The sequence below is a fragment of the Cygnus olor genome, chromosome 14 (assembly GCF_009769625.2).
Source record: "Cygnus olor isolate bCygOlo1 chromosome 14, bCygOlo1.pri.v2, whole genome shotgun sequence".
Lineage (NCBI taxonomy): Eukaryota > Metazoa > Chordata > Aves > Anseriformes > Anatidae > Cygnus > Cygnus olor.
In genome coordinates, this window is record NC_049182.1 from 6,237,778 (window position 1) to 6,255,600 (window position 17,823).

The following is a 17,823-nucleotide window of genomic DNA, read 5'->3' on the forward strand; positions in this document are numbered from 1 at the left end:
GGCTGGGGACTGTCCCCCCACCAGCTGGGGTCCTGCTGTCCCCCAGGGCTGCGGGGAGCTGTGGGGACGCAGAGCGGGCACGCGGGGGTTGGTTCTGCCTTCCTGGCTGCCTCCTTTCCCCGACCCCGATAAGATCGGCACAAAGGACGGAAATGTCTGCTGAAACGCTGAGATGCCTGCTGCAGCTCGTGGGCTGGGGGCGGGGGCACCCAAACCAGAGAAACAGGGGAAGGAGCCAGAAAAGGGGGCCCAGCAGTGGGGGGCTTCCTATGGGGCCGCGGCTCCCACCCTACAAGCGGAACACGGGGCCCTGCCGCACGATGCTACCCGAAACACCAAAATCTCCAAAAACCACCAACGCTGGGTTCTTGAGGCTGCTGCTTCTTGTAGACTTGTAATCGTTACAGCCAGTAGCACATGGGCCTGGTGCACGCACACACGCACACCAACACACACACACACACGCACCTCGGCTACACAGCCCCAGGGAAGGGCCGCTTTTCCCAGGGGAAAGTGCTCGTGTGCATCCAGCCCGTACCCGTGTCCCTCCTGTGCGCCGCGACCCCACAGCCGTGCTGGAGGCATTTCCCCCATGGGGGAGGACGCTCTGCTCCCCAGCTGTGCACCTCCGGGCACGCAGCCTCTGCCCGGCCTCAGGGGGGGTGATGGGGCTGGCTGGTGGGCAGCGGGGACAGGGAGGGCTTGGCTTTGGCGTGGCGGTGAGCGGGGACGTGCCTGAGCCGTGGGGCTGTGGGATGGAGCTGGAGGAGGCAGCGGGGAGAGGGGGACGCGGTGGGAGCCCTGCCCCGTGGATGGGGACAGCTCTGGGCTCCCTGGGCACGGCCCCCCCAGTGCCTGTCCCACCTCCAGCACCGGTGCTGGGTGTGCTCGGAGCCAAGCGCGGGGTCGGATCCAGCCCAATGTAGGTCCGTGTGCCCTGGCCGGCCCCTTTAACCCCCCAAAAGCCCCATGGCCTTACACCAGAGGCAGGGGTGTGGGCACGGCGCGGTGCAGGGCCCCCCTGCGGCACAGGGAGGGCGCAGGCTGGGGAAAGGCAGGCGTGGGCATCCCATGAAGTGCTCCATCGCCCCGTGCAGGGGGCCACCGCGGGGACACGGCCACCCCGAGGGCCAGCCCCGGGAGCGGAAGCGCTCGTGACGGCATCTCCGGGCCCCGTGCCCGGAGGAGAGCCCGGCCAGCCCGTCGTCGGTGCTACGTGGCGATGAGGGGCACGTCTCCAGCAGCGATGGGGAAGGGGGAGCCGTCCCCCCCGTTGAGCACGCGGTACAGCAGCTCCTCCTTCTCGCGGCGAGCCTGCTCCCGCAGCTGCGACTCCTTCTCCAGCGCCCCGCGGGCGGCCAGCAGCTCCTCCGAGAGCTGCCTGCGGGCAAACAGCGGCGCTGCCGCACGCACGGCCCCGCTGCTGCCACCTCTGCCCATATCGTGGGTGCTGCGCTCGGCCGAGGAGCCGCTGGGCACGCGGGATGAGCCCGCGATGAGCACCTACCTCGTCATCACCAGGTGGTTCTGGGTGCGCACCTGCAGGTCCTCGTTCTCCTGCTGCAGGGTTTTCACCTTCTCCTCCAGCAGCAGGTTCCTCTCCGCCTGCAAGGGGAGCGTGGGGGTGAGGAGGGGGCTGGGAATGCCCACGGCCAGCTCCTCGTGCCTCCGAGCCCCCCGACGCCCCATCCACTGGGGAGCCATCTCGATGGCGGCGCGGTGGCTTTGCCTGCTGTGCCCACGTCCCCTCCACACTCCAAGGGAGGAACCGGGCTCCATCCAGCTCCACCTCAGCTGCAGTTTCCGGACAGTACTCGGGTGTGGAGGAGAGATGGAGAGAGCAAAACCCACCCGCACCCCTCTCCGAACCCACCACGGTCTCCAGGTTCAGCAGCTTCTTGTCCAGGCCGTGGATGTGCTCGTTCTTCATCTCGATGACAAAGTGCAGGCTCTCCAGCTCCTGCTCCCAGAACGGGCTGGGGCTCCCGTGCTCCTGGAGGGGATGAAGGGGGGGTCAGCAGCCACAGCAGGGTGGGCGCGCGGGGCCACCGTGTCCCCCCCTTGGCTCAGCTAGCCATGGCCCGGGATGGGTTTGAACCCCTGGTGCACCAGGCTTTGCCCGTGGCTTGTGCTCAAGGGACCCAAGCAGCCCCCACACCTCCCAGGGACGGGGTTTTACTCATCCCTTCAGCTGACCCCCCCGGCTCCATCCCGTGCACCCGCTGTCGGGGTCCATCGGAGAAGCTCTGGGCCAAGCCCTGGGGGCAGGACGCCTCCCAGACACTAACGTGACCCCGCGCAGCCCGCAGAGCCGCCGGTCCCGCGCTTCCCCGCACCTCGATGTGCTTCTTGTAGTCTCTGCTCAGCAGCGATTCCTCCACCCGCTTCATCCTCTCCTGGAAGGACTTCAGCTGGGACCTCAGCGCCTCCACCGTCTCCTGGCAGCCGGGGAAGAAGCGGGACGGGGGGTGTCTGGGTTTCCTGCCCGAGCAGGGGCACTCCGATAACCCCAGGGCTGGGCCAGGTCTCTGTGGCATGCTGGGGACCCTGTGGTGGTCCTCCGTGGGCACCCCGTCCCCGGGGATTTCTCCCTGGGTACCTGTAAGGCCTCCTGGGACCTGTGGTGGGACTCCGCCAGCAGCAGCTTCTCCTGCTCGTGCGCTCTCCGGAGCTCTGCGGGGGGACACATGCCCAGTGTCACCGGCACGAGGACACGCACAGCGAGCCCGGCCCGAGCCCTGCGGTGCCGTGGCACCGGGTGGTGGCACCCCCGTGTCCCACAGCCCCACGGGAGCTGGAGGGGCCGCGGCAGTGCCAGGGGGCTGCGGGAGCATCGCTCTCCCCAGGGGCCGGCGCGCACCTTGCAGGGTCTCCTCGTGCTCTCTCCGCAGGGCATCGAACCGCTCCGAGAGCTGCTCCTTCAGCTCCACGTCTTTTCCCTTTTCCACCTGGGAGATGACAGACCCTGAGCGTCCCACGGGGCAGGAGGGGTGCCAGGTCCGTGTCCCGAATGTCCCCGCTGGCTGAGCATTCCCCACCCCACTGCGCCCCGCCAGCACCTGCCTTCCCGACCCACCTGGGTGCTGACACCTCGGGGTCCCTCGGCCTCTGTCCCCGGGGCTCCCCGCAGCCTCTCCTCCTCCTCCTCATGTCCTCGGAGCAGTTGTGCAGCCTCCGTGCCCTGCTCGTCCCGCAGCGCTGCCTTCTCCTGCCCAGCTCCATGCTGTAGGGCGGCGTTGGCTGCAACACAAACGGGGCTGAAACGGGGCCGGCCGCATCCTGCTCACCGTGCTGCTTCGGTGTCCTGGCAGCACGGCGGCCTGGGGCCAGCCCCTCTCTTCTTCTCCACTGGACAAAAACCTGCCTCCCGCCCTGTCAGTGCAAATTAGCGCTGATTGGGATAGTGTTGGCAGGCTGCGAGGCCTCCTGCCCCAGGAATGACCCAGCTGCCCCTGATGATGGGATGCCATCACTGTTGTCTCTTCCCTCCCTTATCGTGTGCCCAAGCCAGAGCCATCACCCTCGGGCACAGCCGCCAGGGGCTGTTTTATTGCTTTTAGGGCATCGCATGGAGCCAGGGCATTGGGGGAGGCCAGTTTCCTTCTCACCGTTCTCTGTCTTCAAAGCTGTGAGCTCCTGGGAAGCCGGTCTCTGCTGGGCTTTCAGCTGTCTCTGGCAGAGAAAGACAAGGTGCCGGTGCAAAACACGCTGGGGCAGAAAACTTTTTGGCAGGGGAGAGCAGGCAGCACTTTGGCTGCTTTTCTGCCCTCTTCCTGCCCCGTCCCTGCTCTCCTGGGATGCTCGGGGCCAGCCCTGGGTGCTGTGCAGCACCCCAAGCGCACCGTGCTGCCGGGCTTTAAACCTCGCCTCGACACAGCACGTGCCGGAGCGAGAAAGGAAAGGCAGCAATAAATCAGAGGCAGTCGGGGCAGTGGCAGGGCTGCCTGCAGGCAGGGGCTGGCGGCGGGCGCAGGCGCTGACCTCGGGGCGCACGATGTGCTGCTGGCCCCGGGGCGCTCCTGCGGGGCCGCCACGGCCCAGAGCCGGAGCCCCGAGCTGCCTTCCAGCCCTGCGGGGGTCCCGTGTGGTCACTTGGGGTCGGAGGAGGGAGCAGAGCCAGGAGATTGATGTGTTTTTATCCGCTGCTGAAAGGGAGAAGCAAAGCTCGCCGGCTCTCGCAGCTCTGCCTCCCCGGCGCGGGGCGAACCCAGCCCTGGTGCCATCGCCCTGGATTTGGGCAGGGCTGCGGGCTGCTCCCCAGCCCCTGGCAAAGCAACCCTTAAACACGCTGACCCTAACGACCCACCCGTCCCAGCCTGCAGCCTGCGGGTGCCCAGGACCCCAAAGGCAAAGCAGATCAGGGAGCTGGAGGCGTGCTGCCTCTCCTCCCGGCGGCCCCCCTTGCGAAGCCGCAGGGAAGCGCGGCTGCCAGACAGAGCAGGGGAACTCCGAGCCTCTGCGAAGCCGCGGCTCTGTCTTCCCTTCTATGGCGCTGGTGGACGCGGCGCTGAGCCCGGCCCAGGCGGCGGGGCGAGGAGGTACGGGGAGGTCGGGGTGCGCGGCGCTCCTGCTCCGTGCGAGCCCCGGGGGGACGCCCAGAGCGGGCTGCTCCCGGTAATGGTGCAAATGGTGCTCCACGTGTAACGGTGATAATGGTGCCAATGTCACCGCCACGTGTCATGGTGTCCCGATGGCTGTGGGGGCCTCTGAGGTGCTGATGTGCATCCCTCTACGATTTAACCCACCCCGTGTCCCGTGCTGGGGTTTGGAGTTTGGCAGGGGGTGGATGGATGAGAGGCTGGGGCTCTGCGAGCCTGGGGGCACCGCAGGAACCTCAGAAGCCCCCTCAGGAACCTCAGAAGCCCCCTCAGAGCCTTCACTGTGACCAAGCAAAGGCTGCGCTGGAGGACTGTCCTCCCACACGCCCCTGAAGGATTTTTGGATGATCTGGGAGCGGGATGCAGGTGCCTCCTGCAGGAGCAGCCCCCAAAGACCTGCGGAGGTGATGCCCAGGGACAAGGAGCCCTGGGCACCCCCAGCTCTGCACAGGCAACGTCCCCAGCACGGATCCGGGGCACTTTTCCCCTCTTCCCATGCCCTACATCCAGCAGGAGTCTCAGAGCCCCTCTGCAGTTCAAGAGGTTTGATTTTAAACTGCATCAAGCTCAGAAATGGAGCGAGAGGTATGCCAGCACCGAGAGACAGATCTGAATGCTTTCCGGGAGGCTACAAGTGACGGCACCCTTCCTACCTCTAGGAACAAACTGTTTTGGGGTCACTTCATCAGGATTTCGACCCGAACCCTGGTCACCTCGAAGCGTGGGGACTGCACCACACGGCTGTGGAGGCTCCGGGCAGCTGCGGGTCAGCTGCAGCCTCTGCTTCGGCTTTTCGTGCGAGGTGGCTTTCTGCACTGTATTTTTCTTCCCCTTTTCCTGTTTTACATGCGCATTAGGCAATCAAACTATGCAACCTTACCGACAACAAATGAAATCACAAAGAGGCAGGAAACGGGCATTTAAATCCCAAACGGGCCCCTAGGTTAGCGGTTTTGCTTTGTGGCCGTGGTGCAGAGCAGGGGCAGGATTTGGGCAACGTCCCCACAGCCTCCCCGGGTCCCAGCAGATGCTCGGTGCTGCCCGGCTCTGCGGGACCTGCCTTCCTCTCCCTGCTGCTGCTCTGTCCCCTGCCAGGGCCGTGTGACAGGCTGACTGTCACCTCCGTACACAAACCACTCGTGCCGCCGACAGCCCCGAGCTCTGCATTCGGGCTTTCTCTCCCTGGCTCCTGCGGCTACATATAGCTCCCCTATCTCCAAAACAAACCCACCCCGGCCCTGGAAAGCGTCCAAGCCCCAACCCCAAACTTTCTCGAGGCCGAAAAGCAAGCGGCGACCGTGCACGGAGAGAGCCAGGAGGGGAAGGGGCCCTGAGAACGGGCCCTGGCCGCAGCACCTGTGCCCACGCCGCCTTATCACCCGCTGCCGGCGATGCCGATGCCGGGAAGGACGCGGCTGCCAAGCTGCCTCCCCCGGGGCTCCTGGTATGCCGGCCGCCCACCGCAACCGGCCCCGCACCCGCTCCCCAAGGTCACCTCCGCCGTGGGACCGGTCACATCCCCACCGTGTCCCCATGGTCCTCCAGGACCCCCCTGGGGTTTCTGGGGTCCCCCCTCCCCAAGCAGCCCCGAGGGATGTGCTCCATGGGCAGGGGGAGGTCTCGCACCCCACGTGTCGGTGCCCTGGGCATGAGAGCACGGGCAGCAGTGGCTCCGTGCCCTTCTTTACCCTTTTTGGCCATAAAGGGGGTTTTTGGTGCCGCTTTCGGGATTAACTTGCAACTCAGTCATAGCAGCAGGGATGTTGTGCGGGGTGCGAAGGGCGGCAAGCAGCACGGCGGGGCCGAGCTGAGAGCTGAGAGCGCGAGAGCGCAGGAAGGGAGGCGCCTGCAGACTGCCTTCAAATTTCCGCATTTCGGTAAACGTGCGGCTCTCAGCACCTGGGGCCTCTGGGCTGTTATTTCTCCCTGCCCCGTGCCCCCTTCTTGCAAGCTCTCGGAGTCTCAAAGCGGCCCAGAAGCGTCTGATCTCATGACACAGAGGAGGGCGTTTTTTTTCCATGATACAGAGAAGCAGCCGAGCTGGCGAGTGCTGTAAATAAAGACACTTGCTGGCTCCGGGTGTGCGCAAGCCCCGAGCCTGCTCCCCCCGCACATCCCAGCAGCGGGTCGGGTTTGGGCTGCGTGTTCCTGCTGCCCCCCGTGCAAGGGGCTCCCCGTGCAAGGGGCTCCCCGTGCAAGGGGCACGCCGGCACCGCGGGGCTCCTCCAACGTCCTTCCTGCCCCACCAGCCTCCCGCCACCACAACCCACGGGAGCGGTGCGCGCAGCACGTCCGACTTCACAAACAACCCCGAGGCCAACGGGGTCACGTCAAAAAAAGAGATAGCAATTAGGTGCGGATAATTTCTGGGGTTTAACCTGCAGAAGCCCTCTTTGGTGCAGAGCAATGCACTGCGGGGGACTCGAAGCGTTCCCCTGCACGAGTGTCACTTGTGGCACAAGGGGGGCATGGCAAAGGGGGAGACCCAGCTTTTGGGGTGGGGGGGATGCTGTGGGGACAGCAGAGGTCCAGCTGGGGGAACCCATCCCCATCCTACACGGGACAAGCATTTCCAAGGGGCATTACCACCCCGCACGCCTCACCGCCTTCAGGACGGCTTCCACGTGGTGCGGGGGCTCTCCCGGAGGGGTGCGGCAGGACAGGTGGCTGCTCCCCCCGCCGTGCCCGGTGCCCCCACCACCACCACACCGGGGGGGCTCACACACAGCGGGGGGACAGCCCCGCTGCTCCACTCCGCTCTGCTCCAACCAGGCAGGGGGGGACCCGGGCGGGGAGCCCCCTGCGAAACACCGGTGCCCTCCACCCAAGAAGTGCACGCGGGGCTCCACGCACGCCCCAACCCCATGCAAAACCCCAGCCACACACAAAGCCCTGACCCCACGCAAAACCCCTGAACCCACGTGAAGATGCAGCTCCACGCAAACCCCGACCCCACGCGAAATCCGGACCCCACGAGAAACCCTGACCCCACGCAAAGCCCGGCCCCCGAGCAAAGCCAGACCCCGAGCAAACCCTAACCCCACGCCCCCTCTGTCCCACCCGAGCCCGTCCCCACGCCGGACACCCCCCGCCCCCCCGCAGCCCTACCTTGCCACCGGCGGGGCAGCAGCGCAGGGCGCTGCCCGTGCAGCCCATGGAGCCCCCGGCCGGAGCCGCTCAGCCTCGGGGCGCGGGGCGCTGCATCCCCCCCCCGGCCAGCGGCTTCCGCCGGGGCTGTCCCAGCAGAGAAGAAGAAAAAAAAAAATAAATTAATAAAAAATAATTAAAAAAAAAAAATAAATCCCCGAGGCTGCTCGCAGGCAGCGCCGGGAGAGGGTGCTCTGCACCCCCGAGCAGCGGGCAGGGCTCCCCCCGCCCCGCTCCGCTGCCTGCCCGCCCCCGGGGCTGGCCCTGGGTGCGCATCTCTGGGATGCTCCGAGATGAGGGGGGGGGGCCTGCAGCGGGGGGGTTTGTCCCTGTGAGCCCCCCCACCCTGGGAAAAAGGGCTGAGGGGTGAAGGCGGCGCCCGTGCCGGCTTTTGCCGTCGCCCCGGGAAGTTTTGGCTCGTGGGGGGGTGGTTGTGGGGAGGCGCTGTTTTTTTGGGGGGGGTTGCTGCTGGCAGCTGTGCTGGAGGGAGGGGGCTTTTGGGGTTGTTCATGCGGACTGGGCTCCCCCCCCCTGCTGAGCACCCCGAAGTGCCCCGAGTGTTGGGTCTGGAGGCAGGGTGCCCTTTCCTGGGTGGAAATCCCGTGGTGTGGAAAAGGGTCCTGAGCAGGGAGGGAGACACGTGGGTTTGAAGGTGTCCTGTCTAAAAACTGGGGGCAAAGAAGGCAGGTTCCTCCACGTGTTTGGGTTGTGGTGATTTTTTAAAAATGCTATAAAATAGCAAACATTTCTAAAAGAGAACACATCCTGACCTTAAAAAAAAAAGAAAAAAAAAAAAGTAAAAAAAAAAAGAAAAAAAAAAGAAAACAACTCTGCCACCCAGCACCGCCGTAAAAAGTGTTTCAACCTGGTCACAAGGCTGTGCCCGAATGGAAACACCGCCAGTTTTTGTCAACAAGTTTCTATTCTGACATTTTCCAACTTTCCCCTGGGAGAAGTCCAAGCAGCCCGCGGCTGGGCGGGTGGCAGGGTGCCACCGGGGAGGCGCCGAGGTGCGCGGCTGCTCCGTCACCCGCGGCTCGGAGGTGGTGCTGCTGCCCCGAGCTGCTGGGGTGACACCGGGATGGGGACGGGGACACCCCCACTTCCCAGGGAACTTGTGAAATGCCTCTGGGATGGGAGGGTGGGGACTGGTGGGACCGGCTGCCTTGCGTCCTCTTGGGTAGGTGCTGCAGGACCTGGGAGAAGTGCCGTGAGTCACGGCGGCTTCCTGGCGTCGGCTGCTCCGGCTCGGAACCACGGCGAGCGTCGCTGCGCTTATCTCCCCCAGCACCACGCACGGGGCAAGCCTCCTTCCCCAGCACTTGGCTGCCAGGCCGAGCAGATCCTTTCCGGGATAAAAGGCTCCTCGCCGCACGGAGCTGGTCTCCACCTCTCCAGGGTTAATTAAAAATCCTGGGCCAGATCTCGGAGGCTGAAGGCACACGCGCAGGCAAGCGCAGAAGCGCACGCATATTTTGGGGCTGAACTCACGCTGCTGGTGCCGTGGCTGCGACGAAACAACTGCGTGCACAGCTGAGGAGCGTCCAGCTGGCATCACGTCTTGCTGGTGGGCAAATCTCCAGCGGTGTGCACGCGTGCTCGTGGTGATTTGGGGTCGTAGTGGGGTGCAGATGGGAGGCACTGAGATGCCCCACAAAGCCTGGCTCTGGATTCCTCCGGTTCATCCCCAACACTGCCTGCTGCCTGTGCTGCCCCCAGATCTCCTGCTTTAGCTTGATTTTACCCATTTCTCGGTTTCTCCAATCTTTCCTGGGTGGGCTGCGCAGGATGCGCCCCGCTGGAGAGATTTCCCCTACCAGCCCTGCTGATGTGCTTCTCTCCTCTGCCCCAGTGCATCGATAATCTGCTCCCTTTGCAGGGTAGTGGTTAAACAGCCGGAAACTTTAATGCCCAGCTGCTTCCGAGCGAAGCAGGGGCTCTCCATGGGGAGAGGACCAGGACATGGCCATGTGGTTTTTCCCCTTCTCCCGAGAAAGCATCTGGGCAGTGCTGAGGAGTGTGGGGCACCGGGCACACACGGGCCGGTGTCTGCAAACCACGCTGGAGATGCAGGGGACCATGGCAGAGGGGATTTCTGCCTGCACAAACACAGGAAAGCAGAAGCAGTGCACGGCCAACACACCCGGGGCGACTTCGTCTTGTTTTGAAGTTTGCCTCGAAGTCTTCTCACTGAGCAAGTCTTTGGGACTCCCGTTAAGCACCCCCAGGCTGTGCCACCTGTGTCCCCCTGCCCCTGCCCGCAGCCTGCCTGGGGGGTGACGTGCCAGCACCTCCAGCCCCCGTGGCGTGGGGAAAGAGCAGGATGTGAATCAGAGCAGCTGTGGGGCTGTTCTCAGCCTGGATGGCAGTGCAGGGGGGTGAGAGCTGCTGCCAGGTGGGAAGGCACACGGAGGATTTTGCAGGGGGGAATTGGGGTTGCGCTGGCCCCTCCAGCCTTGCCCCATCCCAGGGGTGGCCGCGGATTTCTGCCAGGATTTTGGAGGTGGCAGGGATGCTGCGATCTCCCCAGGTTCCCAGGAACGACAGCGACTGGAGACACCCCAAGGGTTTTGCCCGGAAAAGCGATCCCAGGAGGGTTTATCTCGTGCTCTGCTGAATTGCCCTGAGTAGGGTGGCAGCTGACCCAGCAGAGTTAATTTGTACCGATGGCGCTTTGAAGTGTTTGCCAAAGCTGATGGATAAGAGAAGTATTTGTGCAAGCTGGTCAAGTGTCTCTCTCCCTCCAGCTGCAGCTGGTGAGGACTGGGCAGGATGGGGAGGTAGCGGGGGGGGTTGGTGCACGGGGGGTTCCTCCTGGGGCTGGACCCCTGCACCACCTGGGTGCCCCATGGGCACAGGTACCTGGTGCGGTCGTTCATTGCCTTTTTCCCCTTTCCTGCTTTTTTTTTTTTTTTTCCTCCAGAAGCCAACACTCCTGGAAAAAAAGAAAGAAGGAAAGAAGGGAAGACGGAAAGACAGACAGAAGGAAAGAGAGGGAGGAAGGGAAAAAAGAGATTTAGCGGCGAGGAGCCAGTGATGCCCAGCAGGCACAGGGGGATGGAGCGAGGGGGCTCAGTGGCTGCAGCCTTTGGCCCCCATTTTGTTTGCTCTCAGACTGCTTTTGTAAAGGAGACGCGAAGTCGCTAGCCTTGTCACTTATCTTCACGGCTGCTTTTCTTCTATGCAAATCAAAGGCGTTGAGCCAGATCCGCGGAGACCTCGTGACTTGGGCGCAGCTTGGGTGGGGGAGCTCGGAGAGCTGTGTGAGATGGGAAGGATCTCGTGTGTGCTGGGGCCAAAAAAGCCTCTCGGGCTCCTTTGGTGGCCTCCACACATGGAGGACGAGTGGTGATTTCCAGTCATTCCTGCCTCTGCGATCTTCCAGACAAAAAAAGGTGGTTAACCTGCCATCACAGTATGTTCCATACCGGTACATTCAATTTCAATTTTTATTTTTTAATTTTAATTTTAATTTTAATTTTATTTTATTTTTACACTGAAAAAAGCCATGTGGAAAGGATGGGGATGGAGGACTGAAACCCTCACCCACGCTGGTGGCGAGGCCACCGAAGGGCATGGTGCTGGGTGCCTGCGCCCCTCCCCACGCATCTCCATGCCCGTTCTCCAAGCCCCCGCAGTGAAACCAATCCCGGGGAAAACTTTCCGCCCTGCTCCCGGGCAGGAGGAGGCCCTGCAGGAATGGGGGCTATTTATTCTTCGCCCTTAAGCCCCGGCAGGGGGATCAGGGGCACAGTTGTCGCTGGGGGCAGCACCCGTCCCAGCCCCTGCCCGATCCCACGTCCTTCTGCATGCTCCCGGCCGGCCGTGCTGCTAAATAAGGATGAAAAGCTAAAAATAGAGCTCCGGCAGGGCTGGAGGAGCCGGGCCACCCATCCCAGGGCCGGGAACCATACGGGGAGCTTGGCCGGCATCTACACGCGATGGGAGGAAAGCCTGAGACCTGCCCCGCTCGTGTCCCCTCCTGCTGTCCCCTGGGGCTGGTGGGGAACGACCCCAAACTGGGGCTGGGCAGGGGCACCCGAATGGGGGAGGATGGGACGGGGGGGGGGGGGCGTAAAATGGTGAAATGGGGGGGGTGGGCGGTGGGCAGTGGGGTGCTGGGGCAAACTGGGTTCCCCCACCCTGCTGCAGCACGCGCGGCATGGAGCTGGGTCTCAGGTTGCTCCAGCTGCTGTGTGTCCTTGTGCGGAGCAAGGTGGGGCACGGGGGGGGGCACGTACAGACCCTGTGCATGCTTGCAGATGTCTCGGCCAGCCCGAGCGGGGCTGGAGATGGGGGGTGGGAGATGGGGAGATGCTTTGTCCGACGCTGGGTGCTGTGGGTGCCCAGGTACGGTGTGGGCACCTCGGTGTCCCTGCCCTGGCAGCCCCCCCCGTGCTGGTGAAGGGCGAGCCGCGGGTGCTTGGGAAGGCGCCGCTTCCCGTCCTGCATCCCTGCAGCTCCAGCCCCGTGCTTCGTGGGAAAAAAATCAAAGAAAAAAACAAATAATCACAAGGGATGAAAGAAAAAAAAAAAAAAAAGGAGGATGGGAAAGTCTGTGAGCATGCACAAGCGGAGGGAGGGGAATCAGGAGATGGGCTGGGCGTGCAGCTAGCAGGGTGCAGCCCCGGTGCACAGCGCGTCCTGGTCCCCCGGCCTCCCCGCTGCCAGCCCAGGCCCAGCGAGCTCCAGCAAACCTCCTCGCGTCCTCCGGCCAGCCTCGCCTCTCGCATCTCCCTCCCCGCCGCCCGTCCCCGATTTCGGAGCAGCTGCCTTGCTGCGGAGCCGCCGTGGCCATGCCGGCAGCGGGGCTGGTGCTGGCGCTCTGCGCCCTGCTGCAGCTGTGCCCGGCCGCCCTCGGCGGCTTGCGGCCGCAGCTCCTGGTGGAGGGGAGCGGCTCCAGGAGGCTGAGCAAGGTGAGAGACTCCCCAGCCTTCCTGCCCGCTCCCCTGGCTGCAGGGAAGGGGGCCCGGGGGGCTGGGGGGGGGGGGGCTTTGTGGGGGAGCTGAGGGCGGTGTGGTCGGCCGGGAGGGCTCTCACCACGCTGCGGGGTTTTGCAAGACAGCAAATGTGTTTTCTGCCCCTGCCCAACCGCCCCGGGCAATGCCCGGTGTCACCGAGCAGGGCTGGGGGCGAGGCGGGACCCCACGAACCCCACCGCAGCTTTGGGCACACGGCTGCAGACTGGAGGTCGGGATCCTCCCGTCTCTGAGCGGCCAGGAATTTCGGTTTGGACAAATCCCTTGGACAGGAGAAGCCCGGCGGCCTCCTTTCGGCCGGCCGGGTGCTCGGCGCAGCCTCGGCGTTATTCCTCCCCTCCGTGCGCTCTCCCACGCAGCGCCAGGCAGGTGGATCAACCCTCGCCGATCAAAACACAGAGAGAAGACACCCTGGCAGCTCTGGGGAACCTCCGCGTGACTTTCACGTGCTGTGGAAGGAAACCTTTTATTTTTTTCCAGTGAATCTGATGTTGCCTGGGGCGGGGGGGAGAGCAGGTCACGACGGCCGGACAGGGCTCTGCGAAGGGGCAGGGGGCGCACAGCCGCACGCACCCACGCTCCAACGTCCCCCTTCCTCCTCACCTCTGGGCCCTCAGCCCCACGGGCACGGGGCCGCCGGGGCTCCGAGCTCTTGCAAAAGACCAGGACGTGTTGCCCGTGCCCTGGCTTGCCCTGCGCCCAGCTGGGGCTGCTCCCCGCGTGGGCAGCGCCGCCGCCGGGGCGGGCACCGGGGCGCGCAGCCGCCGCCGCTTGCAGGGCAGCTCCAGCCAAACCTGCTCGTGCTGCACGGCCCCGGCATCCTCCCGCCTCAGATTTTGGGTTTTTTTATCTGTGGTTGAAGCACCCCGCCTGCTCTGGCTGCTTCCACCTGCTCGCCCAGTCCCAGAGGCAGAGGCTGCCCAAGGGCTGATGGATGTGAGCCGGCGCATCCAGCGGGGCCAGGCTGCCACCACCGCTGGCGCCGAGGGATCGTTCTGCTCCACGCTGTGGTTTGGGAGCAAAGGGTGCTGCCAGCCCTCGGTGCTGGCTTTTCCAACTGCTGGGACACGGGGGAAACATCAGAGGGCTGAGCCTGGCCTTCCCCATGAGCCCAGGGTGCTGAGCAGGGCGAGGAGGAGCAGCGCCGGAGCATCGAGGTTTCCTGGCCACACTGCAGGCACGACCCCGTTCCCCCCTCCCAAACCCCCAGCAAATGGTCCAGGACACACAAACAATGTCCCCCCATCCGTGTGACATCCCCTGCGTGTGCCTGGCATCCCCTGCACGTGGGTTTCCCTTATCCCACCCGGCCCAGCCGCTTGCCAGGCTCCTCCAGACGTTCCCCCAGGCCAGGTCCCCCAGCTGGCTCAGCGCCCGCCCCGCGAGGTGTCTGGAGGAGTGGAAAGGAGCACGGAGGCTGATGAGTCAGGCTCGTCTGCCTCTCCCGAGCACCAGGGACTGGGGAAATATTAAACCACGTTTGAAGTGCAAAGCGAGAGCCGATTTCCCAGGGCAAGGCCGGGAGCTGCCCCGGCCCGAGCACCGACTGTGCACCGAGCAGCTCCGGCCACCGCCAGCCCACACCACCAGCCCGCTTCCTCTCACCTTCCCTTTCACAACCCTTGCTCTGCGGTACTGAAACCGGCGTGAAAAATGTTTTTCACCTTGTTTGCACACCAGGTGTTCCAAGGCTGACCTGGCCGGTGCGGAGATGGCAGCCTGGGAACGCAGTTTGGGGGGAAAATGTACACGAAATGGGGTGTTGTAATTGCTTTCCGATGGGGAGATCCTGAAATGCCCTGGGACTCGTGGGGTTGGGAGTCTGAGAGAGGAGGGGGAGTAAGGGTTTGGCTTTTGAGGGGGGGCTGAAGGTCATTTTCTGCCTGTCTGTGGGCAGGTGTGGTGGGGGACCAGCCCTGGGGAAGCCCGCTGCAAACCCAGGGCAAGGCTGACCCGGGACCTGACTCTTCTCGCCCCCGGTGCCGCAGGTTGGGGGCTTCTCCTGGGAGAACTGCGGTGAGGGGAAGGATCCCGTCGTGCTCCAGAGCCTCTCTGTGGCGCCCGACCCCATCAGCATCCCGGGGAACCTGCGCATCAGCGCGGCCGTGAACGGGAACAAGGCCATGGCCTCCCCTCTGAAGGTGGGTGCTGGGACGAGGGCGGGCGGGGAGCCCCACGAAACCACCAGGAGCCAGAAAATGGCCAGAAATCAGATGCCGTTTGCGGGGATCGGGCACAGAGCGGTGCTGGGCTGAACGTCCCCAGCCGTGCCCCAGGTGGATGGGCAGCCTGGGATGCGTCTCACGTCCCGGGGATGTACCAACCAGGGAGAAAACAAAGCGCAAAGTGCCCTGGGCGTTTCCAGCCTTGCAGCACTTATTTCGCAGTGGCCAGACCCGGCTGCTCCATCCCGGGACGTGCCCCGGCCAGCCCGGCCGTGCTGCAGCACTTTTGGGGGACTTTGGGGGATGAGAGCAAACACGTCCATGACGGCTTTCTGCCCAAGGTCAGCAGCAGCGGCACTGCGGTGCCTGCCGGGGGCCGGGCTGTGGGGCAAGGTGCCGTGTCCTCTCCCGGCCAGGTGGTTTGGGGCAGCGAGGAGGGGAAGCAGCGGGTGCACGCAGAGCTCGGAGGAAAGGGGTGAGGTTGAGCCTGGGGGAAGGGAAACCTGTGGGAGGAGAGGAACCGAAAGCAGAAGGAGGAAGGAGGGAGGAGGCCAAGGAGATGAGGGCCTGTGCTGGACCCGCAGACGTCCCGGAGGGTTTCTAGAGTGAGAGGTAGCTCTGGGTGCCCGTGCTGGTTGTACTGGTGCCATACACCTTTTCTTCCAGACGGTGCTGGTGGTGGAGAAGGCTCTGGGCGACCTCTGGATCCAGCTGCCCTGCATCGACCAGCTGGGCAGCTGCACCTACGACGACATCTGCACCATCCTCGACACCCTCATCCCGCCCGGCACCCCCTGCCCGGAGCCGCTGCTCACCTACGGCATCCCCTGCCACTGCCCCTTCAAAGCGGTACGGCCCGCGGGCGGGCGGCGAGGCTGCCACGGTGCCCCTGGGTGGTCTCAGGGGGGTGACGGGGGGCTCGGGGGGGTCCTGCTTACACATCTCCCCTCTCCGCAGGGCTCCTACTCCCTGCCGGCTAGCGACTTCGCCCTGCCCGACGTCGAGCTGCCCTCCTGGATGACCAACGGCAACTACCGCGTGCGGGCGGTCGTCAGCAGCAAAGGAGAGGAGCTCGCCTGCGTCAAGCTGGGTTTCTCCCTGCAGTCCCAGTGAGGGGCAGGGGAGGGCCGTCCCTCTTCTCCCCGCCACCTTTTTTCCTCATCTCATCCTGTCCAGTTGCATCTCATCCCATCCAACCTCATCCATCCCATCCCATCCCATCCCATCCCATCCCATCCCACCCCACCCCACCCCACATCCGTCCCTGCCTCTGCTGCCCTGTCTGCACCCCCCCCCCCCCAACCGCCGTGTCCCTCCTTGTGGTCCCAAACTAACACTTGAAGCAGGAGGAGAGAAAAGCTTTGGGCGGGCTCAGGAGCTTTCCCCAGCCCTGTCCCCGCAGGGAGAGTGACACCGCTGCCAGGAGGAGGCACCCCCATACACCTGCCCCATTTCCCCCCTCTCATGCTAAACACAGAAGGTCCCCCGTGGCTGTCCCTCCGTCCCCAACCCCACCACCCATGTCCCCAGCCCAGAACAGGGTAGCTTTGGAGCCTACCCCCCAGCCTGATGGTGGAGCTTGGGGGTAGCTGTTTTTTTACCTGCTTGCCCTTTTTTTAAACTTTTCTTAATCTCACCAGGGGAATTTTAGACAAAAAAAAAAAAAACATTCCAGGGAAAAGCAATATTTCTTGAAGCAGCCCAAGGAAAGGAGGGAGCATGTGGGGAGTGCCGGGGGCAGGCTGGAGGGATGCAGGGTGAGCTGTGCTGGCTGTCCCCACCTCTGGCTGGAGCACAGACGGGGCCGTTTCACAGAAGTGTCCCCAGAGCAGCTGCAGGAGGCCTGTCCCCAGCACGGCAGCTCAGGTGTGCCCTTGGTGCAGCCCCATCCTGGGCATGGGGCCAGCTCGGAGACACGAGGCCCCCGTGAGGACACCTCCCCGTGCACCTGCCTGTGACAAAACGAGCACAAAAAGGGGGAGAGCCCCAAACCCCAGCCAGACGTTGCCTGTCACAAGGCACCAGGCGGCTCGTGCCGCTCCCAGCAGCCGGGGAGGTGGCTGGCCGTGGGCCACGGTTGCTCCCGATTGCTCCGGGTGGGACGCGGCTGTGACACGCAGCCTGGCCGAGGACAAGTCCTGGTCATCTCATTTTGCCCCTGGGACCGAGCCGAGGCAGGATGCTGCACCCAGCGTGGCGCTAACTGGGACTGCACCACCAAGACCAGCAGCCTGGTCATGTCTGGGGGCCCTTCAGCTGCAGCCTGGGGGTTGGTGGTGCAGATAGGGACTGGGCTGAGCGGGCAGCATCCGTCCTGCTGCAGCTACACTGCCCGTGAGCACTGCCTGACCCTGTTCTGACACCAGCCACGTCCCCGCAGCCCAGAGGTGCCGGTGACCCCCTCACCCCCATCTGTCCCCCCCTCGCTGGCGTTCCGTGGCTGCTGCCGGTCCCCCAAGCACTTTAACGCCCTGACCACGGTACGGCTGCCTTGGCAGAGCCTGCAGGAGGTGCTTCGCCGTCCCGATGTGCTCCCACCTCCTCCCCGTGCCCTGACCTCGCCCCGCTGCAGGTGCCGCTGCGGATCGCTGTGCCCGCAGCCCCGCTAACCCCCCCACCCGCTCCCTGCTCACGGCGCCCCGGCGCCGGGCGGGTGCCGGGCCCTTAATAAACGTTCGTACGAGGACGCGGAGCTGCAGCCTGGTGGCGCTGGGGGGGCTCGGGGCGGGCTGGGAGCTGCTGCCCCCGCCGGGTCGCGATCGGCGCTGCGGGGCCGCCGCCACCGCACGGCCCCGGCTCCCGCCGCGTTTTCCCGCGGTGCCGCCGCCAGGGCGCGCCACCGCGCCAGGCCACGCCCACCGCCACGCCCCCTTTGCCGCCCAGTGGCCACGCCCACTTGCCCGCACCTCGTGGCCACGCCCCTCGCCTTCACTG

General features: G+C 64.7%; 2 protein-coding genes across 5 annotated transcripts; one reads left to right on the plus strand and one right to left on the minus strand.

Annotated features, from left to right (window-relative positions):
- Window positions 1-16: 16 nt before the first annotated feature.
- On the minus strand, window positions 17-7,989 carry CCDC69 (coiled-coil domain containing 69). 4 transcript variants are annotated; one of them, XM_040573534.1, is made up of 9 exons: window positions 7,707-7,958; window positions 3,609-3,672; window positions 3,073-3,240; window positions 2,861-2,944; window positions 2,600-2,673; window positions 2,337-2,438; window positions 1,874-1,993; window positions 1,508-1,605; window positions 17-1,400 (listed from the first exon to the last, which is right to left on the minus strand). In XM_040573534.1, exons 1-9 carry the CDS (start codon window positions 7,752-7,754, stop codon window positions 290-292), a joined length of 1,869 nt encoding a protein of 622 aa, XP_040429468.1. In that variant the 5' UTR covers window positions 7,755-7,958; the 3' UTR covers window positions 17-289. The 4 variants fall into 4 exon arrangements, with proteins under 4 accessions (XP_040429468.1, XP_040429467.1, XP_040429471.1 ...); XM_040573533.1 differs by having other exon boundaries at window positions 22-1,400; window positions 2,861-2,948; window positions 3,077-3,240; window positions 7,707-7,972; XM_040573537.1 differs by having other exon boundaries at window positions 366-1,381; window positions 2,861-2,948; window positions 3,077-3,240; window positions 7,707-7,989.
- Window positions 7,990-12,330: 4,341 nt separating this feature from the next.
- On the plus strand, window positions 12,331-17,575 carry GM2A (GM2 ganglioside activator). Its single transcript, XM_040573596.1, has 4 exons — window positions 12,331-12,661; window positions 14,713-14,865; window positions 15,556-15,738; window positions 15,847-17,575. The coding sequence occupies exons 1-4, from the start codon at window positions 12,542-12,544 to the stop codon at window positions 16,000-16,002; spliced, it is 612 nt and encodes a 203-aa protein (XP_040429530.1). The 5' UTR covers window positions 12,331-12,541; the 3' UTR covers window positions 16,003-17,575.
- Window positions 17,576-17,823: the final 248 nt, after the last annotated feature.